This window comes from Lissotriton vulgaris, chromosome 7, assembly GCF_964263255.1.
Source record: "Lissotriton vulgaris chromosome 7, aLisVul1.2, whole genome shotgun sequence".
Taxonomy (NCBI): domain Eukaryota; kingdom Metazoa; phylum Chordata; class Amphibia; order Caudata; family Salamandridae; genus Lissotriton; species Lissotriton vulgaris.
The window spans coordinates 10,724,175-10,742,906 of NC_141695.1; the positions used below are offsets into that span (position 1 = coordinate 10,724,175).

The 18,732-nt window shown below is 47.3% G+C and overlaps 1 protein-coding gene across 1 annotated transcript in view; it reads left to right on the forward strand.

The window, feature by feature from the left end:
- The window catches only part of LOC147700503 (uncharacterized), a 186,676-nt gene that overhangs the window by 81,605 nt on the left and 86,339 nt on the right, over window positions 1-18,732 (forward strand). The window contains exons 4-6 of the mRNA XM_086929648.1: window positions 9,147-9,260; window positions 10,286-10,396; window positions 11,413-11,508. Of these exons, the coding sequence (XP_086785774.1) occupies window positions 9,147-9,260; window positions 10,286-10,396; window positions 11,413-11,508 (321 nt within the window). The remainder of the gene's footprint in view (window positions 1-9,146; window positions 9,261-10,285; window positions 10,397-11,412; window positions 11,509-18,732) is intronic.

Genomic DNA, 18,732 nt, shown 5'->3' on the forward strand with positions numbered 1-18,732 from the left:
CCTCTCTCCCTCTCCCTCTCTCTCCCCCTCTCTCCCCCTCTCCCTCTCTCTCCCCCTCTCCCCCTCTCCCCCTCTCTCCCCCTCTCTCTATCTCTCTCTTTCTCTCTTTCTATTTTTCTCTCCCTCTCTCTCCCCCCTCTCTCCCCCTCACTCCTCTCTCTCCCCCTCTCTCCTCTCTCTCCCCTCTCCTCTCCGCCCCTCCCCCTCTCCTCTCTCTCTCCCCTGCTCTCCTCTCGCTCCCCCTCTCTCCTCTCTCTCCCCCTCTCTCCTCTCTCCCCCTCTCTCTCTGCCCCTCTCTCCCCCTCTCTCCTATCTCCTCTCCCTCCCTCTTCCACTCCCTCTCTCTCTCTCTCTCTCCTATCTCCTCTCCCTCCCTCTTCCTCTCTCTCTCTCTCTCTCTCTCTCTCTCTCTGTCTCTGTCTCTGTCTCTGTCTCTCTCCCTCCCTCTCTGTCTCCTCTGTCTCTGTCTCTGTCTGTCTGTCTCTCTCTCTCTCTCTCTCTCTCTCCCTCCCTCTCTGTCTCTCTCTCTCTCCCTCCCTCTCTGTCTCTCTCTCTCTCTCTCTCCCTCCCTCTCTTCCTCTCCACCCCCTCTCTCTCTCCGCCCTCACCCAAGGAGCATCCCAGCATTCAAATAAAAATGCACCATGCCTGCATGTGCTCTGTTTGCAACTTTGTGTCCTTTTAAGACTACAAATAAAAAATGAATTCAAATGTGAGGTCAGCTCCTTTACAGTGGTCGTAGGCGCCAGTTTTCGCTTAGTCCTGTTAGGTTCAGGGTCATTGTCTAGGTTATATAAGCGGTCTTTGAAAGACGTTCTTGTTGTGCTCCCTACTGGGGCCCACTCAATCTTTATGATCCAATTGTCCATGTGAGAGAGCCCCTGGATTGAAAGGCGTCCGTCATGCACTTGAATCATTTGCAAATGGTCCAAAGTCTAATGCGTGCTCCTGGGCATCGCCTTCCACCAAGGCTTAGTTCGTTTGAATTCCCAGATTCGAAGTGCGCTCAAGTCTCAGCATTTTAAACCAGTTCTTACTGGTCTCTGTCAGAAATGTTCTTGCATGAAACTCACATTTTGCAGTTTGTGGGGTCCACATAGGAGAATGCAAAGCAAAATTACAAAATTATAGAACCACATAAGAAGCACAGTATTGTATGTATCTAAAAACTGCACCATGTGCCACGTCCAGAGTCAGTTTACAAATAAACATAAATGTATACAATCATACGAGTGCATGTGATGTGTACTGAAATACTGTCTAAGACCTCAAGTGCATGTGACATGTACTGAAATGTTGTCTAAGACCTACAGTGCATGTGACAATCAATCAATAAATCAATCAGGTGTTTAAGCACGACTACTCATCTGTGAGGGTCTCGAGGCGCTGGAGGAGGGGGGTGCAGGTTCCAGTCCATCAAGGTGGGGGTCTGTCGAAGAGCCAGGTTTTGAGGTTTCTGGTGAAGATGGTGAGCGATGTTGTCGGTCTGAGGTGAAGAGGAAGGTCGTTCCAGGCTCTGGGCACGAGGAAGGAGATGGGACGGCCTCCCAATCTCGTCTTTCTGGTGCGGGGGGACCACTGCATAGGAGAGCTGAGCTGATCGTAGGGTCCTTTGGGGTGCGTGGAATTTGAGTCGGCTGTTCGGGTGTGCTGGTCCTGTGTCGTGGAGGACCTTGTGTGCGTGGGTGAGAATCTTGAAGGTGATCCTAGCCTCGATAGGGAGCCAGTGGAGTGTGCGCAGGTGCTGGGAGATGTGGCAGTGTCTTGGCAGTGTTGGGTTCATTAGATTTGGAGAGGATGAGTTGGGTGTCGTCTGTGTATGACACAATGTTGAGTCCGTAGGTTCTGACGATGGGGGCGAGCGAAGCTATGTAGACTTTGAAGAGCGTGGGGCTGAGGAAGGGCCCCTGGGGGACTCCGCAGGTGGTGGGTGTAGGGTCTGAGAGAAAAGGGGGGTGTCTGACCCGCTGCATTCTGCCAGAGAGGAAGAAGTGGATCCAGTCGAGAGCCTTGTCCCGGATCCCTGCATCGTGGAGTCCCTGCATTGTGCAGGGTGCGGTGCAAGACTGTGTCGAACGCCGCTGAGAGGTCGGAGAGGATGAGGGCTACTCTTTCTCCTCTTTCCAGTAGGGAGCAGATGTCATCTGTTGCAGCGAGGAGGGCTGTTTCTGTGCTGTGTTTTTTTTTCTGAAGCCGGATTGGGAGGAGTCGAGGATTTTGTGTTCTTCTATGAAGGTGGCGAGTTGGCTGTTGATGGCTTTCTTAATGACTTTCGCTGGGAACGGGAGCAGGGAGATAGTTCTTGAGGTCGGTGAGGTCCGCCGAGGGCTTCTTCAGGAAGGGGTCGATCTCTGTGTGTTTCCAGTCGTCGGGGAACGAGGCGGTCGCCAGGGAGTGGTTGATGGTTTGGCGGAGCATGGGTGCGATGGTGTCAGCAGCTCTGTTGAAGATGTGGTGGGGGCAGGGACTTCATTCAATGTGTGTCTTCGGTGGGGAGGGCTGTCCAGTTGTCAATCGTTGGCTTCAGGGATCTTGGTGGCTGGTGAGGGTTCAGTGTGTTGGTTGTCTTTGTCGAAGTTGTCGTAGATGCTCTTGATTTTGTGGTGGAAAAAGATGCTGAGTTTGTCGCAGAGGTCTTGTGAGGGAGGGATGTCAGTAGACTCGCTGGTGGGTTGGGCGAACTCCTTGATGATGCTGAAGAGTTCTTTGCTGTTTTGCGTGTGTGGAGATTCTATCCTCAAATGCTTTTTTCTTTCGTTTTTCTGATGAGTTGGTGATGGGTGTTGGTGGCAGCTTTGAAGTCGTTGTGGTCCTCTGTGGATTTGGAGTTCCTCCAGGCCTTTTCGAGGTCGGAGCTTGTGTGTCTGGACTTTCGAAGTTCGGTGGTAAACCATCCGGCTTTCTTGGCGAGAGTGTTGTTGTTTTTTCTTGAGGGGGGCTATGGTGTTGGCGCTGTCGGAGATCCATCTGTGCAGAGTTCGGGCTGCGGTGTTGGCGTTGTCGGAGATCCATCTGTGCAGAGTTCGGGCTGCGGTGTTGGCGTTGTCGTCTTCTGCGATGGTTAGGGTGGGGTTGCTGAGTGAGGAGGTGAGCTGGTCTAGTTTCTTCGAAGGAGAAGGTTCTGGTGTCTGTTGATGGTGGGTGTTCTGAAGATGAAGTGGACACATCAGTGGTCTGTCCATGGGAGTTCGGTGGTGTGACTGAAAGTGATGGAGTTTCCTGTTGTAAAGAGGTGGTCGAGTGTGTGTCCTGCTGAGTGTGTGGGTTCAGTCACGATCTGGCGGAGTCCAATGTTGCGGAGGTTGTCCATGAGGAATGTGGTGCTGGGGTCCAGTTGGTTGTCGAGGTGGAAGTTGAGGTCTCCCAGCAAGGTGTAGTTGGTGGATGCGATGGCATGCGAGGAGATGATGTCCGTGATGGAGTTGGCAAATGGTCCCCGGGGTCCAGGGGGTCAGTAGATGAGGGTTCCTCGGAGGGTGGAGGTAGGGCTGACCAGTATCTTGAAGTGAAGGCGTTTCATCAGGTCTGTGGGCTCGTCGGGGAGTGAGCTCAGGTGGAGGGTGGATTTGTGGACGATGGTGATTCCTCCTCCAGGGCGGGTGGGGCGGTCCTTCCTGGAGATCTTGTATCCTTGGGGAATGGCGATGGCGATGTCCGGTCCCGAGGTGATGTTGGTCCAGGTTTCGATGAAGAATGCTACGTTTGGGGTGGTGCTGTCCAGGCGGTCCCAGATTTCGGTGGTGTGTTTGTGGAGTGATCTGACTTTGAGGAGGATGCATTTTTTATTGTATGCAGTTCAGGAGTGTTCTTGCGTTCAGGTTGTGCTGGGTCCGTGTTCCTGGTGGTGCTGCAGGTGTGCCGGCAGCGGTGACAGCTGAAGGGTCCGTGGGTGTCGGCTGGTGATGCTAGCTTGCAGTTGTTGTTGCTGCCTGGGTTGAGTATGTGGAGTGGACATGTACTGAAATGTTGCCTAAGACCCCAAGTGCATGTGACGTGTACCAGAATGTTGTATAATACCTCAAGTACACAAAAGTCAATGCTGTTGTAATGCCAATGATTATTCGACCTCCATCTGTCTGGAGGTTATTCCGACATAGTGGAAAATCCTATGTCTGTTGTAGGCAGGTTTAGTCAATACTCGAATGGATCTGGACTTCTGGCATTGCCCCTTGGGCTCATATCATTTGAGAATTTTCTGTCGAACGCGTCAACAATCTCACAGATTTCATTTTTAGAGGTGAGGTGTCAAGATTGCCCCCATGATGTTGTCATCTCTGCAGAATGACTGAAATTCATTATAACGGCTAAATCTTGGAAGTTCAGGCAACATTGGGACAGCGCAGCAGCTCCCACCAGTCCATGGCTGGATGTGAAATCACGTGGGAGGGTATGACCGGATAAAGATGGTGTGTTAGATCCTTTCCCTAAGCTGTCATGTTTATATGCAATCCGCTGATGGTTTGACGATAACCTGATGTTTCGGTGATGCCCTACTCTCACCGCAAAAGACAATAGTCAGGTGGCTCCCAGTCAGTCCACTGGTAATCCAGTAGACCGGAGGGTCCTGATAGCTACATTTGTGATCAGAAGTCTGTGTTTTTGTACTGAAAGAACTTAAATATTGATCTTTTATTGGCCTTGTAGGTTCATTTTTTTTAATTTTATGTGTGGTAACCTTTTCTCTTCCACCCTTGAGTGGCATGACTGATGCCCTTTATTTCTCCAGCCTCAATCTAGCTACAAACCCATTACTCAATTATGCAAAAATATGTACTCCGTGGATGCCACACAGTTATTTTATTTTTAGTTGAATTATGTATGCTCATAAGCTTCAATAGTAGGTCAGAGAATGCTTTGCAGCAAACCAATGCAGCCAATCAGGACCGCATTACAGGGTTTCTGGTAACTGTCCGAAGTTCACCACCCAGGAATTACTGATAACAGTGAGGAGCGTCAATTCCTGGGTGTAAGATTCCCTCCAGGGTGAAATTGTTGGTGCCGAGGATGAGGAATAAAGGCAGAAACTGGTGGAGGTAAGGGGGGTCCCACGTGGCAAACTTGTACAGTTGTATGAAAATTATGCATTTAAAGATGATCGGGAAAGCTGAGTGGAATGGGAAGGTGCATTACCCAACAAAGATCGTTTTCATTGTAATACTTCTCTGTACTTTTCTTTTTATGTATAAAATTGCTTGACGTGCATAGTTTCTTTGTATGCAGTTCAGCTTAACTCCAGCCAAGGGCAAACTCCCAGAACTGGTGTAGAAAAACCAGACCAGGCTCTTCTTCAACACTTTACCTTGGATACTATCCCCAACTCCCTCATGTCTGTAACACAGCATCAAAGCCACGTTGCTGACCAGGACTTCAAGAGACATCCTGATTCCAACTGCAGCATAACCTGTAAGACCCACCACGATGCACGGTCACATGCACAATACAGCTTCAAAGACATATTGCTTTCTAATTATCTCTGCCGCCTGCACCCACCAACATATATACCACTCAGAACAAGTTAATATAAAAAAAAAATCACTCACCTGTGTAAATGGATGCCTCACACAATTCCCCTATATCAAGGTTAAGAACTCTTGAAGCCAAACAATGTAAGGTTGTAACAAGATGAAAATACCACTTATGTTAAATAAGACTTTTTAAGTGAAATAGCACTCCAGCCGACAACACATATGCCACCCACATCTCTAGAACTTCAATTCTCACATCACACCAACGATACCTTCCCACACCAGAACATGTAAAAGACACAGCAATTACCACAGAACCGAGCATGCGTCACACATTGCCAAACACCCAAATGATCAGACCACAAGCCTCACCACGACGCACAGCTATCATAGCTCACTAACAATATAACACCTTGAGGACCCAAACAGTCACAGCCTCATACTAAATCATGGACGTCTAAGCGTAATAAAAGGGCCTCCGCATACAGCAAGCTACCCCGTTTCCTCCCAAAGCAACAAAAATTACTCGCTGCTGTCACCACCTTATAAGAATACTGCACTACTAATCACACACATCACACCAATGACATCACACCTAACACCTCAACACACCATGCAAACATTAGACCCAAAGGCAACCTACTAAATTAATTGCACAACAGTAACCAATACAACACCTTCCAAGCACTGAGCAGCATTCATTAATTGCCAACCCACACACCTGTTAGAAATGACCATCTTCTGCATGGTGTACCCCACAAATGTTCCTTGCCGATTTTCAGTAGCTGTAGAACTCTGTGCACTTTACCCCTGCTAACCAGAGGTTAAGTGCCCGTGCTCCTTCTATTCAGGATGATGAAATTGGTATTCCTGTAATTGGCATACTTAACTTACCTATAAATTCAAAGTATGTGGTACAAAGTGTTCCCTAGGGATGTAAGTTAAATGTCATGAGTGGACTGCAGGACTCCTTGTACCATCCACTACAGTAACACTGAAAAACATTGCTTCAGACCTACCATTGTAGGTGGACAAATGCAGCTTTTAAACGGCAATTCTGCCTGTCAATAACATCTTATAAAAGGTCTAAAGCTTCTTTTTAAATATTAATAACGCACACCTAAGTAGACGTTATTGCCTGTAAGGCAGGGTGCATGGTATTTAAAATTAGGACATTTAATGTTAAACATGTCCTTACATAGAAAAAGTCCCAAGACCGATTTTCACTGTGGCAAAGGGTGGTTATTCTGTTGGCAAACACGGTGATGCAATATTAAATATAGTAATGCCATCTCTGGTTTGGAAACACTTGGAAATTAAATTCTTGCACTCTTTGTAATATTTATTAAATGCCCAATTCACTGCTGAAGTCTGATTTGTAACATTTATTAAGGAAAAGGTACGTTTCAAAAGTTAGCTTTTCCCTGCTTAAAGCCTCTGGAGACTATTTTTATTGGTTCCAGCTGCAGCCATCATAGTACTTAACTCTGAATGAGGTATGAAAACTGCTCGCAAAGGCTTGGATTTTGAAATGTGTTTTTGTTCCTGTGGCAGGACGATTATTTGAGCTGTGCCCAGGAACGTAACTATCTTCAAAGGGGCCACCTCTGTTGCTGGCAGATATCCGAAGACACCTGTACAGTCCCCTAGTTTAGCCCCAGTCAGCCAGACTCCAATCACAGTGGTGTGGGAGCTGCCTCTAGGACTGTTGTGAAGTGACTTCAGAGGAGGGGTTGCTTATTTCCCTGGCCGTATCTCTGGGGTGGGCACACAGTCCAAGGGTTTCACCACCTTGGATTTAGTTAGGGGGGGCACTGTGGGATTGTTGGCTGTAGGATACATAGGAAATGCCACAAACGTGGGTAGGGTAACCCCCGGGAGCTTTGGTTAGGGTGAGCCAGGCATACGTGTGGCATCCTCAGTACCCTCCTCAGAAATCTACTGGACCTGTCGAAGATCAAAAGAGGACTGAACCTGCTGCCTGCAACCTGAGACCCGGGACAAGGAAGTAAACTCCAAGGGTTACAAGGCTGACCTACTGTTCAGGCTACAAGGACGAAAGGAGGTGCAAGAGGTCTTCTCTACAACTGTCCAGCTGACCAATTCCTACTGAACCTGCCCTGGACCGTGCTGTAGGCTTCTGCTGAAGTGAGTCTTGACCCCCAAGTGCTTTCACTGAGGTCTTGGACCCCTGGGCTGTGTCAACGTGCTCTCCTAACATCCTGAGTGACGTGGAACTTAGACACTGTTTGACTCCAAGGACCTCTAGAGGGCTGGGCCAAACCTATCTGATGAAGGTGCGTTGCTGCTGAAGATTCAGGTTTCCCACTCCTCTGAGCTTTTCTTAGCATCAAATTCTATTCAGCAAAACCTCCTCAGAGAAGGTATCCAGCCTCGTGGAGCCCTTTTCGGCTAAAGGCTGCAGCCTTCCCCCACTGGTACAATCAAGCTCCAATAGAGTGACCTTCCTTGGTGCAAAATTCTACCTCCTCCCTTTTGGAGCTTTTCCCTCCAAATGTCTAATAGCTATCTAACCTTGTGTAGCCCACCTCAGTCACAGAATGCTGTCTTGCCATGCTGAAGATTTTGGACTTTTGTTTCAGAGACTAAGTTTGAAGGTAAAACTTCAGACTGGATTGCACCCAGCTTCTGTGGCCTGAGCGTCAGATGCTTTTTAGGCTTACTCTGCCTTTGTCATGGAGAAAGCACCTCCTATTTCACAAGCCTCTTCATAAACATACATGACAGGCTATACGCCCTTTCTGGCTACGGCAGCCATATTTGAATGTGGAATGCATACATGCAATAAGCATTTTATATCCTAAACGTGGCCCAATGAGCTTTTATTCAGCATCTCCACTTTCAATCATTTGAATTAAACTGAATTCTTTCTAAATCTTTGATTTACAGAGTTACAAAAATGACATATTGTGCCACACAGATATGTTTTATCATAACAGTTAAACCACTGTTCCGCATCCCACTCCGAGCAGATAGATCTATTAATGCACTCAGCTGTCCCAACCTTATGAATTGCACCTCATTAAGCGACGAATGTTGAGGGGAGTTACACACCACTGATCAAGTTAACAACTTTCGGTTTATCTTGGGGGCAACCATAATAAGCATGCCTACGTGTTTCTGTGTGCACCACATGTCATGCCCCATTGGGCATAGCTAAAGTAAATGACAACAATTATCTCACTAAATTTCCAACTGATTATGAAGAAAAATGGAAAAGAAAAAAGAAGAAAAATAAATTGGTCACTTTTCTTGTCTAGATATATTATCTCTTTTGCGTTATTTATAGCCGAAGACAGATTCTCTTTCCAGATCTTGCATGTTTATCTACAAATAAATAAACATATACATGCATGAGTCAAAAAAAGAGGCCAACAGTGTGTTCTGAATACTTTAAAATATCTAAAAGCATCTAAAACCAGCGGAGGCAACAACTGTTTCAACGCCCGATATACTTTACAGATAAGTATAAATCTCTTCATCAGTATTTAACCCTGTGGGCTCCTTGGTACCCATTCTAAAGATATACCGTACTAGCCATGCAGTATGTGAACATGCACCGTATAAAAGTGTGACTGGTAGGATAACTTCTGTAGAACTTGCAGCATTTTTCTCATGGCATTTAATTTCCAATTTAGTCTTTTGTGTGCTTCCTAACAGGAGATCACATGTTCAATTGTGGAAATGTTCTGAGAAAAGAAGAGTTGATGGAATCCACTTTTACAGATCCTTGTGGTGCAGAAGGAGAAAAAAGCATAGCGGATCCTACCTTAAGTAAGCTTCACGTTGTAAATGTTCTTTGCAGTGGCGCCCTTTCACAGCAGACAACACGCCAAAAGAAACTGCGAGTGAAAGCATTTATGGAGGGCGCTTTCAGATTTCCTCCTCTATGAAGGATGCTGAGTCCGGACTCTGCATCCTTCCCAAAGTCTTCTTCAGTCAGATCTAAATAAGATTTAGGTTTTGAATCAAGTAGACATCACTAAAGTCACTACGTTTTTGGTGTCAATGTTGGAAGAGGACCGCAAGTAGAACTGCACAATTCAATTTAATAATGAAATATATTGATGACCAGCCACGAGGTATACATTTTGAAAGTGGTGCTTGACCTGCATGGTTGTAAAGGGCAGTCAGGTGGAGGTGGGAGAAACCATGGGTAATGGAAGGGATGCTGGTGAATAGTAGGAATTTCTTCTTGTGTAGCGTTTCTACCTTGGTTTACAATGTCCTAGTACTGTAGATTATGGGTGATGCGTGGAGCAACCGGACGGTGGTGTGCTTTTATGACTGTATAATGGAAAACTAATACAGCAATCTATGGAAACATATTATTCTCTATCCCCCTATCCTTTTTTTGTAGTCTATTCCTACAACCATCATGACGTTCACACTGCTCTAAGCTGTGTCAGTATAATAACATTTCTTGAACGATGGTGCACTTCTCTGACATTTGCTAACATCCTGCCCTCAAGAGTTATAATTTTTGTAGTCAGCTGTAATGAATTTGTAGAAGACACATGGGATTGATAACTGGCTGGATACTTTAAAAATACAAAATATAACTATTGTATCAGACTGGCACCACTCTAAAATGGCTTAAAACCCCTTCTTATGCTTGCCCTCAAACCTTTGTGCAGCTTGTCCATGTCCAGAAGATGCTCTTGTTGCAATCCAGAACAATCTGTTACCTAAAACCAAACATGTCTTTGACCACTTCCTGGACATCTGTGGTTATATGGATGTTTTCTGCTCCACCAATGCTTACAATTTGAAGGTACCTGCTTTCGTTTTCCCTTTAGAAGATCACATCCTTAACTCAGGAGATAACGCCAGAAAGGAAGAACTGGAGTCTGGTCTAATGGTCATCTGCGATGCTGAAAGAGCAGAGAGCAGCTCCTGCCCCACCTTAGGTAAGGCTCATGTTCTTCGTTGTTGTCATGTTGCTGAGGCTTAGAAACGTGCCTGTGAGCGCTACAGGCGTTTGGGAATTGCTCCGCACTCCTTGTGCACTTTGGTACCATAGAGGAGGTTCAGCATCATGGTGCTCCTTATTTTTCTTCAAATGTTTTGGTCATGCCCTGCAGTACATGCTTTCCTCGGAGGAAGTTATATGCACGATCGAGGAGAGCATCGAGAAGGAGATCCCACGAACCCTGGGTCACTGTTCCTGAGTTTGTTTCCCCACCCTTGCAAATTGAAAGGTAACTGGAAGGTTTCACGATCCAGCATATATTATTGCTATGTAGGAAATAGCGTGTAGTTGGAAGGCAACATGAGGTCCGAAGCTCACAACTTGGAAGAATGAGATGGTAAAATGGGCGAGCTATGAGGGAAGAGGGAGGCACAGAGGGGTATGGGAAACATGGAGGGAGCCAGAGCCTGGCATGCATTAGTGGACAGCCGGACCAACCCAGAGCTGGCTTCACCAGTGGCTTCCCCGACAGAGTTGCCCAGATGAACTGTATATATTACAATTGAGGGCCCGCTATATGCAACATACTCCCCATTACAAGACTGGATTACCCCCCTACCCGAGACTTTTCATTATGATTTATCATACTCTTTTTATAATGCACAGCCCTGAATTTGATGAGAGAAAGTCATTTATTGGCCTATTGGGGAGGGAGTAGTTTGTTTGTTGTTTGTATCTTTCCAGATTAACATTGACAGATTCAGCTGCTCGTTGTGACAAGCTGTACTCTGGTACTGCACTGCGGAGCGATGGTACTGCAGGTTTTGATTGATTTTCAAAACTCAATAAAATCTGTTTTAAAATAAAAAGAAATAGTAATAATAGCTGAAAATGCCAGCTAGCAAACTGTAATTCTTTGATTCTTCTCCTTTCCTCCTCTGTGTCACGTAGCCTCATTCATGAATAAGTGCTCCAGTCTGATTACTTATTTGTTTATATTTCTCTTTACAACAGGACACAGCGACATCAAACCAATCGTCCACGTTAAAACCGAAGGAGATTTGTATTCAATTGACCACCTGGACCCTGAGAGAATAGACTGCATCTTGCGTAAGTAGACTCTCCTTGGTATTTTAATACAGTTCTACGGATGTCACCCAGGGACATATGTTGGTACAGCTGTCCCCAAAGTACTGTCCATGTCATGCGTTTAGAAATTGGCCTCCAGTGCAGCTGCCCGCCCCCCCCCCCCATTTTTTTGCCCCCAGTAGAACTGCTAGATGCTGTTTTTTTACTCTGAATGTGCACTGGAACTTGCTAACTAGGCCCCAGCTCCCTTGCTCTTTTCCATAAAAATAATATAAATTGGTAAATATAATTGGCAAGGTACTTTGCCCCCTTATAAGTCTCTAGTATATGGTAACAGTGATACCCAGGGCAAGGGTGGTAAAGACTCAACAGGGCTGTGGCACTGTATTGTGCCACACTGTGTGACCCTAGTAAAAGTGTGTCTGCAGGTCCGCCATGTGCATGCTAGCTCACCCTGACATGAGAATCGTGTTAGGGGTGAAAAAGCACAGTGTTTAACACCAAACACGACACAGCAGCCGAGGAAAGTCGCTATACCCAGCTCCATTATGGAACAACCAAATTGTGTCCCGTTTGGTGTCAAACACTGTGCTTTTTCACCTCTAACACGATTCTCGGGTCAAGGGTGAGCTAGCATGCACACGGGTGCCCACATAGGACACAGGCACTCAATGCCTTGGCGTGTATCCCAAAGCTGTTTGCCGTCAAGACAAGAGTCTTCCCTCCTGGTGGGATGGGACTGAGACAAAGACCTGGGCAGGAAGGAGGTCACACCTCCCACCTCCCAGGATGGCTAGTGTTTACAGTCATCAAAGCGGTAAGCCTCAAAGGCTTTCACCACCACTGGAGTACAAAGCCCTTCCTGCCCTGTCCAGCCCACCAGGTGGGAAAATTGGATATTCAGGAGGCGTACACCTCTGAAAGGCTAGCCACGCCTTTAGGGTGGTCTAAGAGGAATCTATGGCCAAGCAAAGGTTCTGCCATGTTGACAGACCCTGAAATAGAGGGTTCTGGGTAGAAGGGCGACGTACACCCACAGGATGTTGCCACCTCAGGGGTGGGTGAGCCACAGGGACCAGTAGCCCATTGGCCATTATCCCTCATGCCCTTAACACCCCCTAAACTAGGATTTAAGAGGCTCCCCTGGGACCAGAAACTCAGTTCAGACTTAGAATCAGAGAAGAGATACAAAGAAGACGCCGTCACAGAAAACAGGACTTTGGACTCTGCCGAAGAGCAAAGAGCGGACACTTATACCTTGAACAGACCATATACTGAAAGCGTGTGCCCGTGGTGAAAACATGTTGCTTCCAGCAAGAGGGACTCCAATGGATGTCAGAAACCGAAGCAGACTCCCTTGGATTTGTTGGTCCAATCTCCTGCAAGCTGCAGGAAAATCGACGTACTTAATGAGAAGAATTGCGACCCGCTAGACCTTTCGACAGTGGCCCGAAGAGAGGTCGTGTCCTGCCAGCCACGGAGTAGTAACAAAACTTACCCCAAGTTTCAAGCTGCTACTATACTCCTGTTGACCTCCAGCTGCCGCAATAACCATGGACTACATTTGCCATAGCAAAGGATTGGCGATCGCCATTCGGGTGATCGACCACTTCAGTGACGACTCCAGTCCGTGAGCAACTCGCAACAACAGTAGTCGGCAACGACCCGCTGCTGTGTTCTTGCATCCTGAAGTTGGTGTCATCGAGTGTGTGGCACAGCATCTTTGGCACAACCTGCCCTGGTGATTGCTAGCTACCTCTGCACCCATAGCAGCCGAGCAAGATAGAAAAAATCCAGCTGGCGAACCAGGGTCCTAGGACCTCAAAGGCCTCTACTCCCCGTGGGTAGAGTGGAATTCCATCCACAAATGTGGATTTGTCAAGTGGTGCAAGTTTGACCACGGACAGTCAAGTCACCTCTGCACCCGGACTCCCTGGATACGGTAACAAAGTAGTTGCAACTTGGTATATGGACCCCGGTCGCGCCCCCAACTGCGTCCAAGCCGCTCCTGGACACACCCATGGACCGTTCTCTTGCTACTCCTGCAAATTCATCGGCACCGACAACATCTCCGCTACGACCACACCACAGATTCCCGACCCCAATCACCTACAATGCATCCTTCTCAACACCCGATCGGTCCACAGGCACGCCATTGACCTATGGAACCTACTAGACGCCACCTCTCCAGACGTCGCCTTCCTAATAGAAACATGGATGAACGCTTCCTCCGCCCCAGACATCACCATTGCCATCCCAGAAGATTATAAGATCACACGCAAGGACCGTACCGGCCACACAGGAGGAGGAATCGCTATCGTCCATAAAAAATCAATCCGCATCTCAACCAGCTCTGACGCCAACCTCGCCAACTCCGAACACCTTCACTTCCAGATCCACATCGACCCCAAGACCACACTCAGAGGCACCCTCCTCTACAGACCACCAGGACCCCGCGCAAAATTCAGCGAAGACATCACGGACTTCATCACTCCACACGCGCTCCCCTCCAAAGACTACATCCTTCTGGGAGACCTCAACTTTCACCTTGAAAAGATCAACGACCGCAACACCACCACCCTCTTGGACAACCTCGCCAACCTCGGACTTAAACAACTGGTCACTTCCCCCACCCACATCGCAGGTCACACACTCGACCCCATCTTCACCTCCAGCAATCATGTCTCCTTCAGCCACACTACGGATCTCCTCTGGACTGACCACAGCTGCGTTCACTTCACCTACAACAAGCCAAAACCCATCAACCACCCCCAACCAACTCTGCAAAGAAACTGGAACAAAATCACCATTGACCAGATCTCCTCATCGCTCCTTCTAAACACCCCAGCCCACTCTTCTAACCCAGACCAAGCCGCCGCCAACTTCACCCTATGGTTATCCAACACCGCCGACACCTTAGCACCACTGAAAAAACGTCAAAGCAAACCTGGCAGCAAGAAGGCCTCATGGTTCAACGATGATCTTAAGAAGTCCAAGAAACTCTGCCGCTCCCTTGAAAAGGCCTGGAAAAAAGACCCAACCACTAGCACCAAGGACGCCTTCAAAAACGCCACCCGCACACACCACCAACTAATCCGAAAGGCCAAGAAAACAGCATTCAAGGATCGACTTGACAACAACGCCCACAACAGCAAGGAATTTTTCAACATCGTCAAGGAATTTACCAATCCCTCGGCCAACTCCAACGACATCACCCCCTCTCAAGTCCTCTGCGACTCCCTAGCCTCATTCTTCCACAACAAAATTGCAGACATCCACAACAGCTTCGACAACCAACCCGGAGACCAACCCACCCAACCATATGCTGAACATCCTCCCCCCTTGAACACCCTTAACGACTGGAACCCTATCTCCACTGAGGACACCATCCGCCTGATGAACTCCATCCACTCAGGATCCCCCACAGACCCATGTCCTCACCACATCTTCAACAAAGCAGACTCCGTCATAGCACTGCACCTTCGAGACGTCATCAACTGCTCCTTCAACTACGCCACCTTCCCGGAAAGCTGGAAACACGCTGAACTCACAGCCCTTCTGAAAAAACCCACAGCGGACCCCACCGAACTCAAAAATTACCGCCCCATTTTCCTCCTTCCATTCCCGGCCAAAGTAATCGAGAAAGCTGTCAACCACCAGTTCGCCGCTTTCCTCGAAGCCAACAAATCCCTCGACTCCTCACAATCTGGCTTCCGAGCAAAGCACAGCACTGAGACCGCCCTCATCGCAGCAACAGACGACATTCGAACTCTACTGGACAATGGAGACACAGTCGCCCTCATCCTCCTCGACCTCTCTGCAGCCTTCGACACAGTCTGCCACAGCACCCTTTTACTACGCCTCAGAAACATCGGAATCCAAGGAAAAGCACTTGAATGGATCACCTCGTTCCTCACCGGAAGAACCCAGAGAGTCCGCCTTCCACCATTCAAGTCCGAGGCCACTGAAGTCATCTGTGGCGTACCCCAAGGGTCCTCACTCAGTCCCACCCTCTTCAACGTATACATGAGCCCCCTCGCGGCCATCGCCCGCCAACACAACCTCAACAGCATCTCTTACGCGGATGACACTCAACTGATCCTTTCTCTCACCAATGACCCCAGCACCGCCAAAACTAACCTACACGAAGGAATGAAAGAAGTTGCCGAATGGATGAAACACAGCCGTCTGAAACTGAACTCAGATAAAACAGAAGTCCTCATCTTAGGTACATCCCCCTCTGCATGGGACGACTCTTGGTGGCCGGAAGCCCTTGGAAAAGCACCCATCCCGACAGACCACGCACGGAACCTAGGCGTTATCCTGGATTCTTCACTCTCAATGAACAGACAAGTCAGCGCCGTATCCTCATCCTGCTTCAACATTCTTCGCATGCTCAAAAAAACATTTCGCTGGATCCCCACCGAAACCAGAAAAACAGTCACCCATGCTCTGGTCACGAGCCGACTGGACTACGGAAACACCCTCTACGCAGGTACTACCGCTAAACTCCAGAAGAAACTCCAACGAATCCAAAACGCCTCAGCCAGGATCATATTAGACATCCCACGCAACAAACAATCTCTGGTCACCTGAAAGACCTCCACTGGCTACCCGTCAATAAGAGGATCACTTTCCGACTGCTAACCCACGCACACAAATCACTCTACGACATCAGACCAGAATGCCTCAACTCACGACTGTCCTTGTACACCCCCTCCCGCCAACTACGTTCTTCCAGCCAAGCCCTCGCCACTGTACCTCGCATCAACAAGACCACCATGGGAGGCAGATCCTTCTCATACCTGGCTGCTAAAACATGGAACTCACTCCCCACTTACCTTCGCCTTACCCAGAACCACCTAGCATTCAGAAAGCAACTTAAAACGTGGATATTTGACAAGTAATCCTCCTCCCCTCCCTAAGCGCCTTGAGACCCTCTGGGTATGTAGTGCGCTATATAAATTCGTTGACTTGACTTGACTTGACTATCCACTAGAGGGTTCGTTTGAACTCGCCCTGCAAGTGGTCGAGTGCCAAGTGTGTTTTCCCCAATGACTTCAACGGGGCCAGTTAGACAGATGTGCTGCATCTGTTTTTGAAAACTTTCCAAATCCACAACCCCGGTTATATGTATGATACAAAGTTCGTTTTGGTGCCTATATTTATATAAAAATAAGTTCTATTTTTATAAGTTGGTCTCTTTCTTTCGAGTTGCCTCATTTACTTATGAACCATCATGGTACTGTAAAACACATTACACAAGTTACTCCTGTAATTCCTGGCTGTTCTTTGCCACACTACCAGGACTGAGCTAAGGATTATTGTTGTTGAATCCAAGGATCATCTCTGTTTATTGTAAGAATATTGCATGGTAAGGCCTTCCTGCCATTTCACAGAATATTCCACCTTGTAAAACATGCCTCCTCTGCTGTTAATCAACACTGCTTTTTACCCCCTGCTACACCTATTGCCCCTTCTATTAAGTTCTGTACGGATCCCCCGCTCTCACTCTCCGTGGTAGGGATTTAGTGTCCGTCTGTGTGCATTGCATTACTAATATTGACAGGACATCGGCCCTCACTCTTTCCGTAGCACAGAGCAGACGGGTCCATCAGTGTCACAGACTGAGTATTCAACTCTTGCAAAGATCTCAACCATTCATTACCCCGGGGATTGCCGTTGTCCGCTGCATTGCTTACATGGGCAGAAAAACATTCAAGCAAGTTGGTGGTTGTGCCATCAAAGACCTTTTGGGGGACATGCGTGGGAGCCCGAACCTTAATAATTCACTTGTCGTGGTGAGCCTCAGCTAGGCCTACCAGTGCTAGGGGTTCGCCCTTCTCTGCACAAGCCCTCAGACCAATAGAATAGAAGTTGGCATGGAAACTGGAATATAAAACAACGTGTTTATTAACCTCATGAGGTGGAACTACATTCACACAACACCCTTCGGTAATGTATGAAGTAGCACACTGAATAGAAGGAACATGGACCTTTTTTACCCACACAGGGGCTCAGAAGAAGGCGGTACAAGCACAGAACAGAGGAAACGACAGCAAGAAAGGACAGAGTGCATGGTGAGCACATGGCAGACAAGATGGCTGCCGAAAATAAGATGTCTTCAGCTAAATGCTAACATTGATCACTGCCAAATTACAACATACAACCCTTTTACCATTAGCTGCAGACATTCATTTATTTGCATCATTTCAGTAATCTCTTTATTCAGCATGTGTTGAGCTTTTATTTCTGCAACATTCCGCTTAGGTACACAGGCAGTGATAAAGACACAGCAAAGTGTTGGACCACATTGTATGCATACACAGCATGTAAATAGTATTACTAGTATCACACATAGGATGGTCAATAGCATCCAGCCCCAGGTAACAAACAATGTCTAAAACCAGCTGACAAAAGTCCAGGTGCCAGTGTCCCGGTGAATTTCAGCAGCAATCTTATGCAGTTTAGAGATTGCATCAATCACACAAGGAGAGTGATCTGGAATGTAGACACAGCAACTGCTACCGATGATGCGACATGTACCACCTCGATCAGCTAAAACCACATCTAGAACCATGCGATTTTGGAGTGCTACAATCCTTGCAACTTGCAGTTCTTCCGTAATGTTCCCAAGTGCCATAGCTGTCTGATTGGTAACAGCTTCTACAACACGAGTCAATCGTCTTATCTTTCTGTTTATTGCAGCACCCACAAAGAAAAACAAGCCCAAATTGAAATCAACGTATTGTTGTAAAGTGGTGTCAGTCTGGTCCACGTCCTCAGTGCTTGTTGTCCTCCTATATCTGTTCTTGGAGATGTCATTGTACAGTTTGAAATCCTTGTGATACGATGCAGGTGCCAGAAACACAGGAGGCAACAGAAATGACACATAGCATACTCCAGACCATCCAACATGTAGTAGGTAATATCCCTCGTTCCCACAGACAACGTAAGTATTATGTGATGATATGAAACTGCTGTTATTGACACCTTCAATGGTCAGAACCATAGTACACTGACTTCTTCCTACTGGAATTCTTCCAATACTGCTTATACGCAAGTCTGCTTTAGCTCTAGTAACAGAAATTACAAATGGTCCATTGTTCTTAATAGTTCGCATATTTGGAAAAACATACGGTGTAGAAATATTTTCAGGTCGATACTCCTCCCTTTCCCATTTAGTCCCTTCAGCTCGAGGATAACCATCTTCATCTTGATAACACACTTTATTGAGGTGATAAT